We start from the raw sequence: 24,358 nt of genomic DNA, 5'->3' as shown, positions 1-24,358 counted from the left end.
GGCTTTTATGTCTCAGAGAAATATAAACTGAAGAGCACCAGCATGGATTTGTAAAGGGCAAGCCATGTTTAATAAATCTAATTGATGTTTTTAAATTGAGGTATCTAATATGTTAGATAAAAGATTGTGTTTGAACATTGGCTATGTAAACTTCCAGAAGGGATTTGATGAGATTCTACAAAGGAGACTGTTAGCTAACATGACATGTAATTAGGAACAATTCATGATAAGGATAGGGAATTAGCAAGGGAATATGCCTCGAAATCAAATTACCAAGATGCGACCAGTGGTATTCCCCATGGTCTGTGCTAAAGAACTAAAAGCTGATTTTAAAAACAAAAATAATTCAACGAGTTGAAATGCTAGAAAGAGAGAAACTATTTGTTCCCTTCGAGCCCAGAACACGGTTGTACAAGTATGACCTTAAGAATTCAAGCGAAGTCATCCAAGTTATAACAGAGGACTCTACTTCACACAAGCCTTTGTGGAACTCAAATTCTTCTCCCAAAATGCTGTTGAAACCTAAATAAATAGTCATCAGAACTATTTCATAGATATTGTTTGACAAAGTTTTTTAAAATAAGTTATGAAATTAAGGGAGCTAGATGGGAGTTAAAAAAAAGATTGGAAGCTCAGTAGCCTTCTCCTGTTCCTATGGGAGTGAGTGGAAACACGAACACTATCTATGCACACATTATCTCTTGCTCCTTTGCTCTCCTGTTTTCTGTTATCTTCTTTTCACACATTCACCTTTTCACTTTTTTTTTGAAAAAGCATGATATTTCTTGTTCTGTCTTTCCCATGCGCTTAAATAAGCTTCCTCATCCACTTTGAATCTTAGTGTCTTTTTCTTGTATGACCATACAAAATAAGATTGGATCATTCATCCTTTTAAGCCTGCTCCGCTATTCAAGAAGATCACGGCTAATATGTTTGTGTTTCAAATTCCACCTTCTCTTCTATTCCCAATAGCCTTCGATTCCCTTGCCTAACAAGAATCTGTTGACCTCTGCTTTAAAAGTATGCAATGACCCTGTCTCCTCCATCCTCTGAGGCAGAGAGTTTCAAGTTAAACAACCATCTGAGAATAAATTTCTCCTCAGCTCAGCTCTAAAAGGGCAACCCCTGGTTTTATTGCAGTGCCCCCTACTTCTGGCTTGATCAACAAAACATAATTTCAAAATCTACCTTGTCATCGCTATCTAGGATCTGAAACACTTCAATCAAGTCATCTCTCAGACTTCTAAACTGCAGTGGAAACAAGCTCAGCTTGTCCAACCTTTCCTCATAAGACAAGCCATTTATTCCAGGGATCAATCTGGTAAACATTCTCTGAACAGCCTCCAATGCACTCTTATGTGCAGTTCTTTTTTTGTTCATATGTCTGTTTCTCACTTTGGCATTTCCACTCAACACAAACCCATTCTCTGCAGACGTGGACTTCCTGTATTCTTAATTTTCCTGCACTGCACACAATTTACATTATACAATGATGATATTAAGTTATGAAAAGCATGACATAAATGCTCTGATTTATTTGCATATAAGATATATCCCCCTTGCATGATCCATAACCCCTGCTTTTTTTCCTGTGGCAGTTCTACAAATATTGGCTGACCTTTGCTAATCGATTTTTCACTTGGAAATGTGAGCAATCACTCACTGACCTCTCTCAAAATATAACTCAGCACCTGCTTGCAATCCTTTTTGTGTTTGCAACTGGTGTTTATCCACTGAAGAGTTTAAACAACCGAGGCTCCTCTGGTACCTCAGCAGATTTGTTTTCTTCCATTTTACCATGAATTGTTTTCTGATTGAGGGAGGCACAGTACATCTTAAGAAATATTTGAACATCTCACAACTGGAGAGATTTTAATGTAGAAGATTGTGTTTTAGAGTAATACCTTTTTTGGAGTGCAAGAAAATGTGTACTGTTTTACCACCAAGTTGTACTCAATGACGTGTTTTGTTTAATATCTTTCATGTAGTTTTCCCTCATTTCACAATACTGTTGATAAGCTACTCTTATTGCTTTGTTATATTAGGTTTTTCTATCACCTGGGTGTACACTGAGATGTTTGCAGCAAACCAGACAGTTGCCATATCAACATATTGTCTTTTGTGATGCAGTTCCTGAAAACAGACCGTAAAGTCAAATGTAATCTCAATTTCTTGAAAGATGTGATGTCACCATGTTTGCTGTTTCATATCTATTGCTGAATGAAATTCTGTTCATGAAAAGGATATGTTACAGAAATTGTCACATTATATATTTCCTAATAGCTTTGAAATTATGTTACTGGCCATTACCAAAGCTGATATTCTATAGCGATAAATGAGTCTTTGTTATTAGCTGCAAGAAAGATGCAAAAATGAATCTGTAGTTTATACCCTTTAATGAAAGTAAAAATGTGAATAATCTAATTGGCCATCTAACCATTAATTGAAAGTATTGTAAGTATATTTCAATTAGTTATTTGATCGTGCAGTACTTGAGTATTGCTGAAAGAAGACTAGTTAATAATCAGTAATCTCTTCTCATTCAGCATAACATTTTATTTTCCTTTTACCATGGTATTTATTCTGAATTATCCTGATGAGTACAAAATGAAAAGCTGTCCATTTTCAGCAAACCTAATTTTTCAGTAACACAATTAAGTTTACAAAGAATCAAACATGCTTTATACTTATTTGTGCCACTGAAGTGGCGTGGGAGGGAGAATAATGTTTTGTTAGGTTGTTTTTGTTATTGTATTTAAAATCTTATAGACATATTGCAAGAAGAAATTGGTGTACAGGTTATGGCCTAAGAAAGAATTAATTAGTTTGTTTTTGGCAAAGATCTGTCTGCTAGAACTTGAAGGATCTGTCAACATTAGGAAATTAGGAAAAGCTGGCTTTTTGAAAAAAAATGTTGTGCATTGTTTAATTTTAAAATGTTGTGGATTGCCTCAGACTCAGCTGCTGTAGTGGAATTTGTCCTAGCAATAAAATTGTGAACAGAGTTTTCAGATCAGGTTATTGGACGTGGATGTGAAAAAGAAATAAGAAACCCATATTCCACACACTTCAGGACTTCATCCTCCTCAGTAGTAATGTTGATCAGGTTTACCCAGTCTTATGTGAATCAAAGTCCCCTATTATTACTTGTTAATCTTGTTTAGCATGTATTTCTTGCTTAATTTTAAGTAGTTGTTTATTTTTAGGATATACATTTTCCCCAATCTTCAGTTATTTATTGACCCTCCATGATGATGCTTTCTCAATAAACAATGAACCTGAGTTTTTCCTATCATGTCACACTTGATTTTTATTTTCAATTCAGCCAATTGTCATGTAAAGGTGAAGACCCTGAGCCTTGTCCTCTTTAGTTATGCATTGCTGTGTTGAGTGCTCCCCATGTTCTTTTTCTCCCTACTCCACCTTAAACATTCATGTCGTCCACCAATGTTCTGTGCAACTTTTCGTAGGCCTCCAAGTTTCATGCAAGGCAGTGAGGTCTGGAATTGGAAACTACATATCAACACATTGGTCAATGTGTATTGAGCTTCCGAGCAGCTGCGCAGCCTTGCAGCCTAGAGGGGACATTGTCACACAGTTACAGTGGCTGGAATGTATAACTTTTTTGAGATTCACTGCAGCAACTTTTCAAGTCACCCTCAAGAGTCCCTACACAACCCACACTCCCTACCGTCTAAAGGAAAGCAAAGGCAGCTTTCGCATGGGAAATTCACCACCTGCAATTTCCCCTTCATCCACACCATTGTGACTTGGAAATGTATTGCTGTTCTTCATTGTCACTGGTTTAAAATCTTGGAATTCCCTTCCTAATAACACTGGTGTACCTACACTACATAGACTGTAGATAGTTAAGAAGGGGCTCACCACTACATCAACAAATGATGACTTAGCTAGCAACATCCAGGTCTCAGAAGAATCATTTTCAAAAATTACCACACAGGTTTATAATTAAATTTGAAGTAGCTGGAAGTCAGAACATGTGAATATTTCTCATACACTTTTCAGTAAGCACAATTCAGCAATGCACTGACACTAAAATATTTTAAAACATTGCGCTTACAACTACAAACGTGTGCACTCTTTTTTTCAAATGCAACCTACATAGCCCGCAAATCTAGTGTAGGCGTTTTGTTTGAAGTTAACAACAAAGATGTGCACCTTGAATTCTAATGATTACAGCCATAGATCATGGATTACAGACAGGAAATTAACATCCTACTCGCTTTGACAGCATGAGCAACAAATGATGCTGTATTCGTTATTGCAAAAATAGAAGGAAGAATAATAATTGCAATATTATTTTGGTGAAAAGGCATTCAAATGTATTAAACATGAATAATCCAAAATATTGATAATTGGCAGATCTGATAATTGAATATTACAAAGTGTGTTAATTTAGTTCAAACCTGCAAAAAAGGAGAAAGATCCATCTCTTGTTCAGGATTTTAGTCTTTCTCAAAATACTTGGGGAACAGGAAGCTTTGCTACTAAAGCTCTCTTTTAGTGTAATACAAGAATGTCAAATAAATTTAAAAACATAGGAGAAGGCCAATCAACTCCTCAAGTCCATTCTACGCGATCATGGCTGATTTGTCCCACACCTCAACTCCCCTGTGATTTCAGCTCAGCATAACCGTCAATTCCTGATATTTCAAAATTCTATGGATGTTATGAAGAGTCATACTGGACTTGAAACGTGAACTCTTTCCTTCTCCATAGATGCTGCCAGATCTGTTGACTTCCTCCAGTATTTTCTGTCATTATTTCACAATTTTACCTCCTCTGTGAATATTATCAATGCCCGAGCTTCCACATCTCTTTGAGAATTGGAGAATTGTAGAGAATTCTAGACAATTGCTACCCTGTGGGAGAAGAAATTCCTTTGCATCTCAGTTGTCGCCTTCCTTTGTAACTAAATCCCTTTGTTCAAGACTCCCCCATGAGTGGAAGCATCTCCTCATCCAACCTGCTTTTCCAGCGCCTCACATTTCGACGACTCATCCAACCTGTTAAGCCCCCTCGATCTTTTATGTTTCAATTAGATCACCTTTCATTCTTCTAAACTCTATCAACAACCTATTTAGTGCTGTTGATTAGTCAATACTTTCATTTCGGGAATGAGTCTAATGAAGCTCTTGAACCACCTCCAATGCCAGGATAGAGTCATACACCATGGAAATAGAGCTTTCAGACAACTCGTCTATGCCAACCAGGTTTTCTAAGTTGAACTAGTTTGCCAGCATTTGGCCCATATCCCTCTAAACCTTTCCTATCAATGTACTTGTCCAAATGCCTTTTAAATGTTGCAATTGTACTCCCCTTTGCCATTCCATTTATGCACTGCCCTGTATATAAAAAAGTTGACTCTTTTAAGTCTTTCCCCTCTCGCCTTAAATTTGTACCCTCTAGGTTTGGACTCCCTTACCCTGGGGAAAAGACCTTGGCTATTCAGCTTAAGTATGCCCCTCATGGTTTTACAAACCTTTATAACCTCAGCCTCCTACATTCCAAGGGGGAAAATAGTTCCAATCTATCCAGCCTCTCCTTATTAACTCAAACCTTCCAGTTTCAGTAACATTTTATAAATTTTATTTCATCCTTTCTAGTTTAATGACATCCTTCCTATAGCAGGGCAACCAGAAGTGTATGCAGTGCTCCAAATGTGGCCTTACTCATGTTTTGTACAGCTGTAGCATGATGTCCCAGCTCCTGTACTCAGTGCTCTGACTGATGAAAGCAAGCATGCCAAAGGCTTCTTCACCACCCTGTGTACCTGTGACACCAATTTCAAAGAACTGTGTACCTGCACCCCCAGATATCTTTGTTCGACAATCCTCCCCAGGGCCCTACCATTAACTGTGCAAGTCCTTCCCCAGTTTGTCTTACTGAAATGCAACATCTCACATTTATCCAAATTAAAATCCATCTGCCATTCCTTGGCCCATTAGATATTCCAGGTTTGGATGCACAAGCACCTTCTACAAGCAGAGATTTTCTTATAAGGAAAGTTTAAGAAAGTTGGGCTTACACTCTTTGGAATTTAGAAGAATGAGAGAAGACCTTACTGAAATATATAAAATTTTTTAGGGACTTCACAGGAGATGTGTAGAGAGGCTGTTTTCACTTGGAGAGTCTCGGACCAGAGGTGATATTCTCCGATTAAGAGGTCTCCAATTTAAAACAGATGAGGTTTTCTTTTCTCCGGAGGGTAGTGAATCTGTGGAATTCTTCACCATAAAAGGCTGTCATGACTACACTATTAAATGTATTCAAGGCTAAGATAGACCGATTTCTAGTCATTAAGGGAATCCAGGGTTATGGATATAAGCAGGAGGGTGGAGTTCAGGTCAGTAAGATCACATTGAATGATGGGGCAGAGTTGATGGGCTGAATGACCTTTTGGGCCCAAATTGTTTAAAATCTATTTCAACTCTTGATCTACAAGGTGAACAATTGAAGAGTGGAACTGCTACTGCATTGAAGCCTTAAAGCTACTTGGGGCCAGAATCATTTATTTTGTTTCTGTTTAAAGTAAATGCCAACCAATTATTGTACAGAAGCTAAAGTAGTGAAATTTTCTGGTGTAATAATTGCTGTGTCACTAGCATCCAACAATGAATAGGTTTATTCATAAAACTGTCTTTGGTGCCAGAATAAGAAAAAACACACCCTGATTCTTAGTCATTCAGAAGGATATACATTTAAAGAGGAAATTCATTTTCTGTAATGGGCCAATTTTCATTTGCAATGACATCAAGCCATGTATTAATACTCAGCTCTTTCTATTAGCAACAAAGGAGTACTTTACATAAATTGGCTACATTTTTAAAAAAAAGATAAAATGGCAAAAAGTAGACTTCATTTCAAAGAAGTAATAACATGTTCCATTGTATTAACAGACCATGCTTATCAGTAGAAACATCAGATCTCTATCAATCAACTGACTGACTTTTTGGTGAGCCCAGCTCTGAATGAAACAATATTCAATATCTATTCAACGTCCCAAAAGAACATAAAACACTGTATTGGATCATTCAATCAATTTTCAATACCACATTCGAGAAGATTTTGAAATATTCACAATTTTGTATGTCTAAACATCTCAGGTCTAACAGACTTTATTTAGACCAAATTAAAACTGAAAGAACAGCAGATCTGTAAATCGGAAACAAAAATGGTTCTGAGGAAGGGTCATATGGCCCGAAACGTTAACTCTGATTTTCTCTCCATCAAACTGGCAGACTTGTTGAACGTTTCCAGCAATTTCTGTATTTAAGCCAGTTTCAAAATAGTAGTAGTTGAGAAATTGTCAAGTTATTGACCTTCATTGTGGGAGAAAGACCACAGAACAGAACTGAAACTAGCTTAAAACTTCATTTGGTAGCAGAACACGGGCTGACAAATATTGCCTGTAATGGGAGCACCAAAAAAAGTGGAAGTTTTATTCTCCTCGTTTCTTTTCAATCAGAAATGTTGAACATGAGTGAAAAATATTGACCATTTTATTGTGCCAACCAAACATAAAGGAGAACCTGGTAAAATATGTAATTTACACCACCCACTTAAATGTTTGAATTTTAAGAATGGCCTCAAATCTGATGCTTCAACCAGTGCTGACCATTCTTTGCCATTCAGTATTTGAACTTAGATTAATTGTACACACTGACATTTTACTACTTACCTAAAAACTATACAAATTTGAGTAATGTTTAAATTTCACATTATTAAACATTGGTCTAGTTCTTGTCACATTAAATAAAAATTCCAAGGCACTTCCTAGTCCAGAAAAATAAGATAAATCATGAAGCTCTGTGTCAGTTAACAAATGTTAGGCCAATAGAAGAAAGTTACAATTCATTATCGAGCTGTAATGGCAGAACATTCAAACAAGAGGTATAATGTTTGACAAATTATTCAGGTGTTCCAAAGTTCTTTGAAGATGTGAAAATCAAGGTGGTTAAAGAGGAATCAGTATTTGGATTTCTATCGGCTTTGAATAAGTTGCCACATAATAGGTATGATGTTGGGATGTTGGCGGTAATAACATTGATAGAGAATTTACTAACAAAGACAAAATGAATCAGAACAAAAAATCATTTTTAATTTGGCAAATTGTATCCAGCAGTAATAACTGTAACTGGCCAAGGGTCAGTGCTTCAATTATTTACAATGTATATTAATTATTGGGATAAACAAATTGTACTGCTCTCAAAATTGCTGGCAAGACAACATTTCTTTGGGAAAGCAAGCTCTGAGAGAATACAAAAAGTCTGCAAAGAGAAGTTGATAAAGTAAATGGGCAAAAAAAATCCTAAGTGGAGTATAAAGTGTGAAAACTCTAGGTTCTCCATTGGTCATGGAATCAGAGTCATAGAGATGTACAGCACGGAAACAAGACCCTTCAGTTCAACCTGTCTATACCGAGCAGATATCCCAACCCAATCTAGTCCCACCTGCCAGCACCCGGCCCATATCCCTCCAAACCCTTCCTATTCATATACCCATCCAAATGCCTCTTAAATGTTGCTATTGTACCAGCCTCCACACATCCTCTGGCAGCTCATTCCATACACATACCACCCTCTATGTGAAAAAGTTGCCCCTTAGGTCTCTTTTATATCTTTCCCCTCTCACCCTAAACCTATGCCGTCTAGTTCTGGACTCCCCAACACCAGGGAAAATACTTTGTTTATTTATCCTATCCATGCCCCTCAATTTTGTAAACCTCTATAAGGTCACCCCTCAGCCTCCGAGGCTCCAGGGAAAATAGCCCCAGCTTATTCAGCCTCTCCCTGTTGCTCAGATCCTCCAACCTTGGCAACGTCCTTGTAAATCTTTTCTGAACCCTTTCAAGTTTCACAACATCTTTCCGATAGGAAGGAGACCAGAATTGCATGCAATATTCCAACAGTGGCCTAACCAATGTCCTGTACAGCTGCAACATGACCTCCTGTACTCAATACTCTGACCAATAAAGGAAAGCCTACCAAACGCCTTCTTCACTATCCTATCTACCTGCAACTCCACTTTCAAGGATCTATGAACCTGTACTCCAAGGTCTCTTTGTTCAGCAACACTCCCTAGGACCTTTCCATTAAGGTGTATATGTCCTGCTAAGATTTGCTTTCCCAAAATGCAGCACCTCGCATTTATCGGAATTAAACTCCATCTGTCACTTCTCAGCCCATTGGCCCATCTGGTCCAGATCCTGTTGTAATCTGAGGTAACCCTCTTCACTGTCCACTACACCTCCAATTTTGGTGTCACCTGCAAACTTACTAACTGTACCTGTTATGCTCGCATCCAAATCATTTACATAAATGACAAAAAGTAGAGGACCCAGCACCGATCCTTGTGGCACTCTACTGGTCACAGGCCTCCAGTCTGAAAAACAACCCTCCACCACCACCCTCTGTCTTCTACCTTTGAGCCAGTTCTGTATCCAAATGGCTAGTTCTCCCTGTATTCTATGAGATCTAACGTTGCTCATCAGTCTCCCGTGGGGAACCTTGTCGAACGCCTTACTGATGTCCATATAGATCACATCTACTGCTCTGCCCTCATCAATCTTCTTTGTTACTTCATCAAAAAACTCAATCAAGTTTGTGAGACATGATTTACATAGAACATAGAAAAATACAGTACATGCCCTTCGGTCCTCGATGTTGCGCCGACCGAAGCCTACCTAACCTACACTAGCCCAATAATCTCCATATGCTTATCCAATGCCCGCTTGAACGACCATAAAGAGGGAGAGTCCACCACTGATACTGGCAGGGCATTCCATGAACTCACAACCCGCTGAGTAAAGAAAAAAAGATTTCCCACGGACAAAGCCATGTTGACTATCCCGAATCAATCCTTGCCTTTCCAAATACATGTACATCCTGTCCCTCAGGATTCCCTCCAACAACTTGCCCACCACCGAGGTCAGGCTCACCGGTCTATAGTTCCCTGGCTTGTCTTTACCGCCCTTCTTAAACAGTGGCACTACGTTTGCCAACCTCCAGTCTTCTGGCACCTCACCTGTGATTATCGATGATACAAATATCTCAGCAAGAGGCCCAGCAATCACTTCTCAAGCTTCCCACAGAGTTCTTGGGTACACCTGATCAGGTCCTGGGGATTTATCCACCTTTAACCGTTTGAAGATATCCAGCACTTCCTCCTCTGTAATCTGGACATTTTGCAGGATGTCACCATCTATTTCCGTACAGTCGATATCTTCCATATCCTTTTCCACAGTAAATACTGATGCAAAATATTCATTTAGTATCTCTCCCATTTTCTGTGGCTCCACACAAAGGCCGCCTTGTCGATCTTTGAGGGGCCCTATTCTCTCCCTAGTTACCCTTTTGTCCTTAATATATTTGTAAAAACCCTTTGGATTCTCCTTAATTCTATTTGCCAAAGTTATCTCATGTCCCCATTTTGCCCTCCTGATTTCCCTCTTAAGTATACTCCTACTTTCTTTATACTCTAAGGATTCACTTGATCTATCCTGTCTATACCTGACATACTTTCCTTCTTTTTCTTAACCAAACCCTCAATATCTTTAGTCATCCAGCATTCCCTATACCTACCACCCTTCCCTTTCACCCTGACAGGAATATACTTTCTCTGGATTCTTGTTATCTCATTTCTGAAGGCTTCCCATTTTCCAGCCGTCCCTTTACCTGCGAACATCTGCCTCCAATCAGCTTTTGACAGTTCTTGCCTAATACCGTCAAAATTGGCCTTTCTTAAATTTAGAACTTCAACTTTTAGATCTGGTCTATCCTTTTCCATCACTATTTTAAAACAAATAGAATTTTGGTCACTGGCCCCAAAGTGCTCCCCCACTGACACCTCACTCACCTGCCCTGCCTTATTTCCCAAGAATAGGTCAAGTTTTGCACCTTCTCTAGTAGGTACATCCACATACTGAATCAGGAAATTGTCTTGTACACACTTAACAAATTCCTCTCCATCTAAAGCTTTAATACTATTGCAGCCCCAGTCAATGTTTGGAAAGTCAAAATCCCTTCCTCACACCCCCCCCCCCATAACTACCCTATTATTTGTACAGATAGCTGAGATCTCCTTACAAGTTTGTTTCTCAATTTCCCTCTGACTATTGGGGGGGGTCTATAATACAATCCCAATAAGGTGATCATCCTTTTTCTTATTTCTCAGTTCCACCCAAATAACTTCCCTGGATGTATTTCCAGGAATATCCTCCCTCAGCACAGCTGTAATGCTATCCCTTATCAAAAATCCCCCTCCTCTGTTGCCTCTCTTTCTATCCTTCCTGTACCATTTGTATCCTGGAACATTAAGCTGCCAGTCCTGCCCATCCCTGAACCACGTTTCCGTAATTGCTGTGGTATCCCAGTCCCATGTTCCTAACCATGCCCTTCCCTGTTAGGCCCCTTGCATTGAAATCTGGATGAATAGAAAAGCAGAATTTTATTTGAATGCAGTGTTGCTACAGAATACTCTTGCACAGAGAGGACTGTACATGAAACATAAAAATTAAGCATGCAGTTACAGATCTTGAAGCATTCCGTGACAAAATGCAGAATGACTAGGTTTAATATTCAAGTTTGGGCTGACAACTGAAAAGTAGCATTTTGCCACATAACTGCTCAGCAATGACTATCTCCAGCAAGCAAGAATCTAACCATCACCTTTTGACAATCAATTTCATTACCATTGTTGAATTTGACAGTATCAAAATCCTGTGGGGTTACCATAAAGCAAAGACTGAATTTGGCCAACTACATGAACACTGTCGAACCAAGAGCAGGTCAGAGGCGAGGAATTTTGAGATGACTGACTCCCCTCCTGACTTGTTAAAGCCTGTCCATTATTTAAATGGCATATCTCAGGAGTGTGATGGAATACTCCACACTAGTCTGGATGAGTACAGCTCCAACAACATCCAAGAAGCTTGACACGATCCATAACAAAGCAGCCCGACTGATTGACACCACATCCACATCTAGTTCCTCTACCATCTGATGCCTGATGCTCGGGTATAGACACTGCTGCTATTCCACAAGATGTACTGCAGGAATTCACCAAGTCTCCTTGGATAGTATGTTCCAAACCCATGCCCACTACTATCTAGAAGAACAAGGATTGCAGATACACGGGAACACCCCCACCAGTAAGTTTCTATTCCCCCCCCCCCCCCGCCAACAAGTCACTCACCATCCTGACTTGGAAATATATCATTGTCCCTTCAGTGGCACTGGGTCAAAATCCTGGAACTCTCTCCTTAACAGCATTGTGGGTCTACCTACATAAAGTGGTTAAAGAAGTTAGTCCAGCACCACCACCTTGAGGGCAATCAGGAATGGATAGCAAATGCTGACTATAGCCCATATTTCCTGAATTAAATTTTTAAGTAAGTTAATTCAGAAGGTCATTGGGACATCAGCTTGCATTGTAAGTGAGATAAAATATAACAGCAGGGAATTCTTGCTGCAACTCTCCTGAGGCATTGGTAAAACCAAACCTGGGATACAGTGTACATAGATTCATAGAATCCCTACAGTGTGGAAACAGGCCCTTCAGCCCAACAAGTCCACACCAACCCTTTGAAGAATGACCCATGCAGACCCATTCCCTTACCCTACATTGACCCCTGACTAATGCACCTAACCTATACATCCCTGAACATTACACGCAATTTAGCGTGGCCAATTCACCTAACCTGCATATCTTTAGATTGTCGGAGGGAACTGGAGCATCCGGAGGAAACACACGCAGACGTGGAGCATGTGCAGTTTTGTTCTCCTTATTTCAGGGGTTTCATGGCAGACAGTTCAGAAAAAAATTGCTAGTTTGCTCCTTATGATGAAGTTATCACATGAGAAAAGGTTGGTCATATTCTCATTCAAATTCATAAGAATTATGGGTGGTTTTATTAAAACATTGGAGGTTCTGTGGGGTTTAACAGTAGATACTGAGAGGAGGTTTGTGGGGAAATCCAGACTTTGGGGCATAGTTTCAGAATTGGAAGTTTCTATTTAAAACAGCAATGAAGAGGATTTTTTTTTCTCAAGGGTGGTTAAACATCTAGTTTCCTTACCCTGGACAATGGTAGTTGAATACATCCAAAGATGAAAGAGATTCTGAACAATTGAGCAATCAGGGATTATGGGAAGCACACAGGGAGGTAAAGATCTGACCAAAATCAGATTAGCCATAATCTTATTGAATGGTAGTGCAGACTCAAGAAGCCATATGGCTGATTCCATCTATTTTTCATCTTCCTAAGCAACCTATACCCCATCACTCCCCAATCCTGCACTGGGTGTTTAGCAGCAAGAAATGTAATCTATTTAATGTGTCACTTGCTTTTTAATATGTGACCTGTCTTTTGAATTCCAGATATTTTAAATGATGCCATATTTGATGAAGACCACGATGAGATGGTGATAGTGAAGGATATTGACATGTTTTCAATGTGTGAACACCACTTAGTCCCATTTATTGGAAAGGTAAACAAACTCAAATCTAGCTCATGTTGCGCTATTACATCTATTATAGCATATCATAATATTGTCTATATAGTAGTATGGAATACATTATGATGTGAATCACAGTTCCAAAACCTGACTTGTAACTTTTTGGTAAGGAATGCAAATATTAATTTTCAAAAGAAAATGGATAATTTACCCTTCTTTATCTTGACATTTATTTCAATGCACTTTGAGGAATACAGCAAATGTTGTAGGGCAGATGTCACCAAATTAAACTAGATCGTAATAGGCAGAACTTTGTCCAACCTGACAATGACAGCAGTAAACTGCAAAAACAAATTACATTGTTATATTTAACTCATTATGCTCTGGAAGGAGATTTTTAAATTATTATTGTTATAGACTATAATGCCTGAAGAAACCATTCAATAACAATTATATTTTTCCATTCATTCTAGTCTATGTTTTATAGCAAGTAGAAACACATTCTCTTCATTTCCTGGTCAAAGTATGCTTTAAGATTGTATTGTTCTTACAGTTCTGTTCTCCTGGCTCGGCAGAAGGTTTTTTAGTTTATAGACCAGTTTTATTTTACATTTGTTAATAAGGAAATAGTCCATTCATAGGTCGGAAGCAACTGCAGCAGTATATTTAATTACATTGTTCTTGGAGCTTCTTGCTTCAGTTATCATTAATTACTGTTATTCCTCATGCTTTAGTATTTCACCTCTGTACATCCTGACTTGGGCTCACTAAAGTTGCTGGAGTGCTATTTATATATTAATAATTATAAATAAAGTTGTGCAATTGAGAATTATTTAGTGAATTTCAAACTGTCTCCTTTTTTTCAGGTTTCAATTGGTTATTTACCAAACAGAAAAGTTATAGGAGTGAGCAAGTTAGCCAGGTAACTAGGCTCAAGTGCCTGTGACAGAGACAGATACAACAAATAGGAGCGATAGATGCAGTACTTTTCGTTGAGTGCTCACTGTTCCAGACTAGATTGGAAATGGCACCCAATGAAACAAAAGCTGCATTTCTCTTACTGTTGTTATCTGTGGCAATACCCTCAGTCTTTGGTTAGACAAAAGACAGAAAACTAATGCTAAAGCTGCTGCAATTGTATGTGCATGTGTATCTTCTTTAATGAAACAAAATGTTATTATTTTAATTTTAAGTACTGAATATTATAACATTTCTGTGCTCAAGATGTACCCATATGACTGTGGGTGTCATTGGCTTAGATAAGTAAAATAATTTTATTGCTGGAATTTTTTATAATTAATGTTTTGCCAAAGACTTGAGATATACAGCACTGGCTGCTGCTAGCTTTAGAAAATCAGTACTGTATAGTTTAGTTCACTTGGCTTGAATTTGAATGAGCAGTTTTCTCTAAAGGCATATTACTCACAGCTTGCTATTTATTCCAAAGGGCTGCTCATGATTGAATGGTCATTCCATTGCACACATTTGGCCTCATACTGATTCGGGACCCATCACAAAATGTCAGCATCTCTCTTGTCTACAGATACTTCAATTTTGACCTGGCTGAGAATTTTCTTGGTCCCTTCTGTGTGTGGTCAGGTGTAGTCAATGTTTTCTTTCCATCCTGTAGGTGCATATAGGTTATCTACCTGAAAAACGACTCCTTGGTCTCAGCAAGCTAGCCAGGTAAGGACTGATTGACAATGGCTGAGAGTCAAATAGGGCTTAATTACTCCAAATCAATGACATTATTTTGTTTTTCCTTGTACATTCATTCTTAAATTGTAATATTTAAATTTTATTGAAGAAAGTGGAGGATAATGTGTGTTAAAAAGTTATTAATTTATACAGAATATTAAAGAATGTATTACTGATGAGTCTCAAAGTTAAAAACATTTTAGGACTAAACAGATACCTTCTTAGCTTCAAGCTGCATTTGGATTTGTATTGCTTTTTTTCTTTAACTATCTATCTTAGTGCAGTATTATCCTGAATAGTTTATTTCTGGATAGTCAGAATCTTGTCTGCTATATTCACCATTCTAGGAGAGTAATAGAAATATCAAACAAGCTGTTCTGCTTTCTTTCTGTAATCACAAATCAATTAGTAATGCAGTCACATATTGCTGGATTCTTAATTTAAACTTTTTAGTATTGAAGTACATTAAAACTGTATATATTGATCAAACTTGTGACATTTAATAATAAATGTGTGATTCTATTTTGATGAAACCTGCCAAGCCAGTAATAACATTTACAATTCATTTCTAGCTATTGAACAAAATGACCAAAGAGTTTACATTTAAATACCTATTATTAACGTTCAGCCTGATTCACATAGGTATTTTGTAACCTTTCAGATTTATATATCTTTCAAAATATATGGCCTATTTAAGTACGACTCCTCATGTTAAAGTCTGCTCTGCTACTACTAATCAGGGAAAATAAGAGGTATTGCTTTGCAGACAGCTTTAAAATTGAAATATTCCATAGGTTGAAACTCTCCTCAGTTATACATACAGAAAGCTTATACATGTTACATTTAAAAAGGACCTAAAGTACAACATTTTCATGCAGTGGGTGATGGAACAAGCTGTTAGAGGCGGTGGAGAAGGCTGGTACAATTACAACATTTAAGAGGCATCTGGATGGGTATATTTATAGGAAGGATTTAGAGGGATATGGGACAAATGCTGGGAAATGGGACTAGATTTATTTAGGATAACTGGTTGGCATGGACGAGTTGGACCAAAGGGTCTATTTCTGTGCTGTACGTCTCCATGACACTATGATGTGTTTACACTTTACAGTCGATACTAAACATAACTTGAGTGACCCAAGTAAACATAAGCTGATTATTCAAATATGATTACATCTGATAAGTGTGACAGAAAGTACAGTAGCTCCAACTATCAAACATGTCCCTACTTAAAGTAAAAATGCTGGTTTTCATGCACTTGAAAAAAAATCCTGATTCCATTTGTTACAAAACAATTACTTATCTGTTAATTGTTTTAAATACAGGACGTCACATTAGTTTTTTCAGATCACTATTTTTGCATTTCTTTTTAAGAAGCATGTAATTCTTCAATTTACTTGCTTATAAGACTGAAACATTACAATCAATGTATATTCAAAAGATAGTCATTTACATTGAAAATACAACAGTGAAGGGCGACATGACTGCAGGAAGATTTTTTTAAAAAAAGCACAACTTGTTTCATTAAAAAAAATAGAAACTTTTATTCCTTATTATCTTGATAGTGATCATCCATGAAGCACTGACATTTTATATGACCTTCAGGGTAGGGGCACATGCACTTCAGTGAGCTTGAAATGAAAATTCACCTGACCAACCAAACCAGAGAATGGAAACCCTTCAACTCCTTTTACTTTACAAAGCTTCTCTGTGACTGAAACATTTTTCTTATGCTTCCATTATCTGTAGAAAATATTTTAGGATAATATGATTATAGTCCTTTTTATAAACAAAGAAATGTTCAATACCTATCTGTTTGTATGTTTTAGCCATTCAAGTACTGAAGCATGTTTTCACATTTCAAAATATCCTTATTTCAGTCTTTTTATATAAATCATTAACTCATATGCTTCAGTTTATTTCAAATGAATAACATTAAAGCAAATAATCTGAACTTTAAAACACAACCATATTCAAATAAATCTTTAAAACATTTGGGAATAGTTTGGGTATAAGAGAAGTTTTATTTGTCACAACACATTGAAATATTTCTACTGTGGCTCATGCAAGTGTAACAAGTACAGTAGTAGCTCCAACTAATCAAACATATTTTTACATGAAAGGCTAAAACAATGTTATACCTCACTCTCAAAAACTCTGATGACTTTGATAAGTGGAAACAGTAATCTATTCATTTTTAATGAATAACATATGTTTCAATATACAATGCCAGTTAGTTTGCTGCGTTATTACTTTAGCATTTAAGTTAAAGAAGTATGTGGTTCCCTAATTTACTCACTGGAATGTCAGACTTAATATTAAAAATAGTGCCTGATTTTCTTTTTCAGAATTGTTGAAATTTACAGTAGGAGACTCCAAGGTAAGTATTACATTTAAAAATGTTATTTAGTATTTATCTTCGTTTTTAAATCATTCTAGCCCCATTTTAAAGTGTGACCTTTTTTTCTAATACCAAGTATATGATAACAGTGATAATTATCCAAATTAGTGGAACCACTGTTTAAGTATAAATCACAAATAAACAATCTATCAAAAATGGAATAATTATAATCATTTTATTCTGATGTATGATTATTATTATGGTCTTATAGAATTAAAGACATAGGATTAAAAGAAACTAAAGCTGTACTCTGCACTCAAATGCAAGAATTTTTAAACGATTTGGTAAACAAAATCAGGCTAATGTATCTGTAGAAATATGGGCTTTTCCGAGGGGCCATATTTCAGCTTTGCATAAATGCCATTTTAATTCTGCGTGTTGCACCCAAAAGTCAAAGATGCAGAAAAATCCTCAAGACAGTGTGGAAAACATTCAGAGAAGAGACATTTCAAAATAAAGCCTAACCAAGCAAAATAGAACAAGTGTAACAAATACAGATAAAGATTGAAACAAGAAAGACAGGGTCCCATGCCAGGATTTTTGCTGATTCATGATGTATTTAAGAATGGCAGATGCATCCCAATTTGGGATCCCTGCACATTCCTATTTGAGTAATTTTGGCTGTTGCCAGGTAAAAGAAAAACAATCATTCAATATTTCCATCAAAATATATTTCCCTCTTACCTTTTCAATTTCAAAAAGCTGTTATCCATCGCAGATCTCTCAATCTTATGTAAATAAATATACAAATGTGGAAAAACTTTCAAAGAAAGACCAGGTTGTTACATGGTAATATAAAAGTCAACACAAGTTTCTACTCCACTTCAAACTATTTATGCTTTGGATGTAGGTTTGCTCACTGAGCTGGAAGGTTCATTTTTGGATATTTCATCACAATACTAGGTAATATCTTCAGTGAGTCTCTAAATGAAATACTGGTGGTGTAGCCCACTTTCTGTTTATATGTTTGGGTTTCCTTGAGCTGGTGATGCCATTTCCTGTGGTGACATCATTTTCTATGGTGATGTCATTTCTAGTTCTTTTTCTCAGGGGGTGGTAAATGGGATCCAAGTCAATGTGTTTGTTGGTAGAGTTTCGGTTGGAATGCCAGGCTTCTAGGAATTCTTGTGTGTGTGTCTCTGTTTGGCTTCTCCTAGGATGGATGTGTTGCCTCAGTCGATGTGATATCCTTCCTCATCTGTTTGTAAGGATACAAGTGAGAGTGGGTCATGTCTTTTCGTGACTAGTTGATGCTCATGCATCCTGGTGGCTAGTTTTCTGCCTGTTTGTCCAATGTAGTTTTATTACAGTTCATGCAAGGTATTTCAACCGAAACTCTATCAACAAACACATTGTCTTGGATCCCATTTACCACCCCCTGAGAAAAAGAACAGGAAATGGCATCACCATAAGAAATTATGTCACCACAGGAAATGACACCACTGACCCAAGGAAACCCAAACATATAAATAGAAAGCAGGCTACACCATCAGTGTTTCATTCAGAGGATCACTGAAAATGTTACCTAATATGGTGATGGAATATCTGAACCTTCTAGCTCAGTGAGCAAACCTACACCCAGAACCTCAACCTGTGCTACAAATCTTCTCAAAAATCACTGTTCATGCTTTACTTGCTGAACTAATTGAATTATTTTTGGAGCTCAGCCAGGCATTCATAAAGAGGCCATCTGACAGCTGTTAATAGATAGACAATGATGTTCTTTCCTGCTGAGGTTATACGATGTTGTCTTCCTGGAACAGTTGTTGGCTGAATTCATAGTGTTTCAGATACTCAACAAATCTACTTCAGGAATTATCTATGAGTAAAGATGACTGTTGGTGGGATTTCAACTGAAATGTTTTGCTGAGAGGAATTTCAAAGAAAGAGAGAGGTAACAATGGGCAGGTGCTCTTTGGATAGGTAAAAACAAAACTCTGTTCAAAAATGGTATAGTCTTAACCTACTCAAACTGGATCATATGACCATGCTCTTAAAATTCTATAGAATGTATGACCCTAGTTGTGTTCTCTGCTCCTTGCAGGTGCCATAAATGTTGTTGTAATTAATGTCTTTTCCTCAGCAAAATGTTCTCTGTTTAAAAGTTCAAGATATACTTATGAATCTATGATTTTAAAAAAATAATTTTAGACTGTATCCTTTAATAATACTATTTATAAATAAGCCTCATGGAACAGCTATTACCTGGTGATTCTATTAATTGATAAGCTTTTGTCCTTATTTTAATTTCCAAGAATAAATGATGATGATCTAATATACTTGTGTATTGTGATACATATGTCATGGATTTGTACACATTTACTTTGAATAAATTGGGCCAATAAAAATTAGGAATTTTTATTCAGAGCATAATGAAAATGCATAATTAAATTGTTGTAATATCCCATCTTCACTCAGTAGTTAATCCAGAGCTCATTTCATACAAGTATATTATTTTGCCTGTCAACAGTACAAGAGCGTCTCACCAAACAAATTGCAAAAGCGATCACAGAAGCCTTACAGCCTGCAGGTGTCGGAGTGGTGATTGAAGCCACGTGAGTGTTGAAAGCAGAATTAAGTTTAAAAAAGTAAAGCATTTTTTTGTTTTATGCAATTTTAAATGCTTTAATGAAGTTTAACTTGGCAGAGTATTCTAATTGTTAAAGAGCAGTATATGTAATTTATATCTTCAAAGAAACACAAATCTGCTAATTTCCTGGTTTGTCAATGTAGCAAAGGCTGTGGAGTTGGAAGTAGTTTTTGGAATAACTAAATAAATGTATATAGATCTTTTTAATGTAATAACAAGAGTATTACAAAACAATGTATGACATGAAGTCAATTATGGAGCTATTCAGTTACCAAAAAGCTTGACTAAAGAGGTATGTTTTAAGGAAAGCCTTTAAGAAGTGAGGCAGATAGGTAACGATAGGTTATTCTAGAATTTGTGGCTCGACAATTGAACCAATAGTGGAGCAATTAAAATTGGTGGTTGGACACGAGGCTAGTGTAGAGGAGCATAAATATATTTGAGTGTGTGGTCTAAAGGAGATAACAAAGAAAGGAAAGGGGCAAGATTGTAGAGGATTTGAAAATCAGAACAAGAATTTTTATAGACATTGCTTTTCTGGAAGCTAATGTAGGTCAGTGATCTAGGAAAATTGAACTTATTACAAGTTAATCACAAACAGCAGAGTTTAGGATGTAGATCATGGGAGACCAGTCAGGAGTACATATTAATTATTCAGTTTAGAGGAAACAAAGGTATGAATGAATGCCAAGATTATTCTGAAATTAGCCCCACCATGTGAATATTATTATGACCAGACAAGGAGATGAAATCAGCTTTTTAATCCCATCTTGGTCAGTCACATCAAATAGCACACAGTCATCACAATTCAATTCAACATAGCTAACTAGAAAGTGAAGGTGCAGAAACCAATGTTTTCTTGAGTGAAAGTAAAATAAATTTTATTACCTACTAATCTGAAGAAAAAAAGTAGTAAAACGATGATATCAAATATACACACAAAAAGGTAAAAGGTTCAAAAGGGTTAGTGGTTGGTGTAGAAAAGGAGAAATAACTTTTTGCAGTTGTGATTTGGAGATGCCGGTGTTGGACTGGGGTGTACAAAGTTTAAAAATTGCACAACACCACGTTATAGTCCAACAGGTTTATTTGGAAGCACCAGCTTCCACCTGATGAAGAAGCAGCGCTCCGAAAGCTAGTGCTTCCAAATAAATCTGTTGGACTATAACTTGGTGGTGTGATTTTTAACTTTATGCAGTTGAGAAGTCATAAAGTCATAAAGATGTACAGCACGGAAACAGACTCTTCGTTCCAACTTGTCCATGCCGATCAGATATCCCAACCCAATCTAGTTCCAAATGCCAGCACCTGGCCCATATCCCTCCAAACCCTTTCTATTCATATACCCATCCAGATACCTTTTAAATGTTGCAATTGGACTAGCTTCCACCACTTCCTCTGGCAGCTCTCTCCATACACATACCACCCTCTGCATGAAAAAGTTGCCCCTTAGGCCTCTTTTATATCTTCCCCTCTCACCCTCTCAACCTAAACCTATACCCTCTAGTTCTGGACTTCCCCACCCCAGGGAAACCCTTAGAGTCTTTAAGATTTTAAACCTGAGGCCAGATTTGGTTAATTGTTGACTCATTTGTGCAGCAGTAGCAGAATCTGTGGTAGATTTCTTGTCCTTAGTGAATGGTTGCTTTATCGTTGGGGCCTGCTTTCTGAGATGAAACGAAGTAGGGAGAGGGACTTCCAAGTGTTGCTGTTATGAATTTGAGTTCTTTTGTTTGTGCTGCTGGTCAAAAGTAGCTGTTGAAATGTCGGTGAAAGTTATTCCAGAGTCCAGCTCTGTTGTCTGTCCAAGCTGAATAACTGGCAGCAAGACTTTAATTTCCCAATATATGAAGTTATATAAGTATGTATGAAACCAGGGCTCTGAGTTTGTTGATGCTAATCCAGTTGCTTGGTTTTGATGTTTTTAGATGAAAAGTAATAATTTCAGCACAGGTGGCTTTGTTTATTCCACTCTCGAAATTTGTCTGTCTGCAGTCAGGTGTCCACTGGTCTTGTTTTAGGTCCATATGTTTTTGCTTTTTAAAAGCATTTAACCCATGAAAGATCTCTGGTATAACAATTAGACAATGGATATATTCTCTAATTCTCTACCAAACAGCAGAGAAGGAACAGTGTGACCTGGAGCAGAGTTGGCCTTAAATGTGTTCCCACAACATTGCTGCTCTCGTTTCCTCTAGTGATAGAGCGGTATGGAGAAATTTGCAAATCGCTCTGCTGAGTTTTATAATATCTTTAGACTGCAGTGAGTAGTAAGTCTTGATAATAAGTCTTGGGTAATTATCTAACATGCTTCTTTACCTGGATGGTGCTAAAATCTGTGTTGCAGCTTCACCCATCTAGATCAGTGAAGAGTTATTTCATCACACACTGACTTAAACCTTGCAGATGTAACTATTTAATGAGATATTATCACACAAGGAGTTCATTTGGCCCATCATGTTTATGCCAGCTTTCTGCGAGAACAATTCATTTAGTTCCATTTCCCTGTGGCTCTGCAATTTTTTTTACTCTTTAAGGTAATTATTCAGTTCTTTTGAAAGCCTCAACTGAATCTATTTCCACCACACATTCCAAATACTGACTACTGATGGCAGAAAAGTGTCTTTCTTCCTGCTGCAGTTGCTTCTTATGTTAGTGACCTTAAATCACTGTTGTGAGCTTCTTAATTCTTCTGTCCAGACTGCCAACTTTGAATGCAGAGTCATTGAGTGATACAGCACAGAAACAGACCCTTTGGTCAAACTCAATCATGTTGACCATGTTCCCAAACTAAACTAGTCCCACTTGCCTGTTTTTGGCCCATATCCATCCAAACCTTTCCTATCCATATTACTTATCCAAATGTCTTTTAAATGTTGTAACTGTTTCTGCATTCACCACTTTGTCTGGCAGTTCACTCCATATATGAATACACTGTGTAAAAAAATAAAAATGCCCCTTGTGTTTTAAAACTTGTTCCTCTAGCCTTAAAAATATGCGCCAAGTTTTGAACTTCCCCATCCTAGGGAAAAGATCTTTGTTATTCATCTAATTTTTCATGATATTATAAACTTTTAGAAGGTCACTCCCTAGCCTCCTGTCTATCAATACTCCTCTGAGATTTCCCTAATCCAAGAGGAAGAATTCCATTTCTCCAGAGTAGAAGTTCCTTAACCTGGACCACTCCCTTGCATCATTTCTGCACTTTCTTTAGCATGTTCACAATATTCCTAAAGTATGGTGGCTGGAACCATCTACAATTCTTTTTCTTGATTTCAGTGTACAGGGCACAACTTCAAAACTTGCAGACATCAAAAAAAATTGGAAGTATTGTGAACTAAGGGACAGGATGTTTATCAAAACAAGAAACATAGACCGGATAATGGAATGGGTGGACTAGTGGCAATTCAATTTAATATTGAGAATTGTGAAGTGATTTATTTTGGTCGAAAGAACAAGGAAAGGTAATATAAAATAAAAGCAAGAGCTCTAACACTAACCCCTGTGAAACCCCACTATATTCTGTCCTCTAGTGTGGAAAGCAACCAATCACAAGTATCACTGACAATTTTGCATCTATACTGTCCCTACACACAGGGAGAGAAACTTTTTCATGCCAGAACATTAGTCATTTGTCAGAGTATTTAGACTCTGCTCTGCTTTTCCAGTCAAAATGTGATTTGTCTGGTCTAGTGTAAGCTTCTGGTCAGACATGATCCCAAAAATGTGTTTTTTTTTGCCAGGCCAGGATTCCTTAGCTAATACTTTATGACTATTGGATAGCCGGGGCATTTTGGAAGGCAGTTAAACGCCTGGAGACATATAAAATCTGCCCAGTTTCCTTCCCTAAGAAAAGGATATTAGTGAACAAGGTGGATTTTTACAGCACTTTCACTATCATCAATACTAGTGTTGTATTCCAGCTTTTTTTTAATCAACTGAATTTAAAGGTCAAAAAGTGTGGTGCTGGAAAAGCACAGCCGGTCAGGCAGCATCCGAGGAGCAGAAGGGTGGATGATTCAAGCATAAGCTCTTCATCAGGAATCCTGATGATTCTGAAAAACAATTTATGCTCAAAATGTCAACTCTCCTGCTCCTCGGATGCTTCCTGACCGGCTGTGCTTTTTCAGCATTTCACTTTTTGACTCTAATCTCCAGCATCTGCAGTTCTCACTTTCTCCTGAATTTAAA

The 24,358-nt window shown here is 37.4% G+C and overlaps 1 protein-coding gene across 2 annotated transcripts in view; it reads left to right on the top strand.

Annotated features, from left to right (window-relative positions):
- LOC140476327 (GTP cyclohydrolase 1-like) overlaps positions 1–24,358 on the top strand; it is a 43,779-nt gene that overhangs the window by 14,079 nt on the left and 5,342 nt on the right. The window contains exons 2-5 of one of the 2 annotated variants that reach the window (XM_072568760.1): positions 13,402–13,511; positions 14,345–14,400; positions 17,525–17,556; positions 20,048–20,132. In XM_072568760.1, coding sequence (XP_072424861.1) covers positions 13,402–13,511; positions 14,345–14,400; positions 17,525–17,556; positions 20,048–20,132 — 283 coding nt within the window. Of the gene's footprint in view, positions 1–13,401; positions 13,512–14,344; positions 14,401–15,108; positions 15,165–17,524; positions 17,557–20,047; positions 20,133–24,358 lie in introns of both variants that reach the window. The other variant, XM_072568759.1, reaches the window with a different exon arrangement.

This window comes from Chiloscyllium punctatum, chromosome 4, assembly GCF_047496795.1.
Source record: "Chiloscyllium punctatum isolate Juve2018m chromosome 4, sChiPun1.3, whole genome shotgun sequence".
Taxonomy (NCBI): Eukaryota; Metazoa; Chordata; class Chondrichthyes; order Orectolobiformes; family Hemiscylliidae; genus Chiloscyllium; species Chiloscyllium punctatum.
Note: the sequence above shows the minus strand (reverse complement) of the source record. Positions and strands in the feature narration are given on the sequence as shown.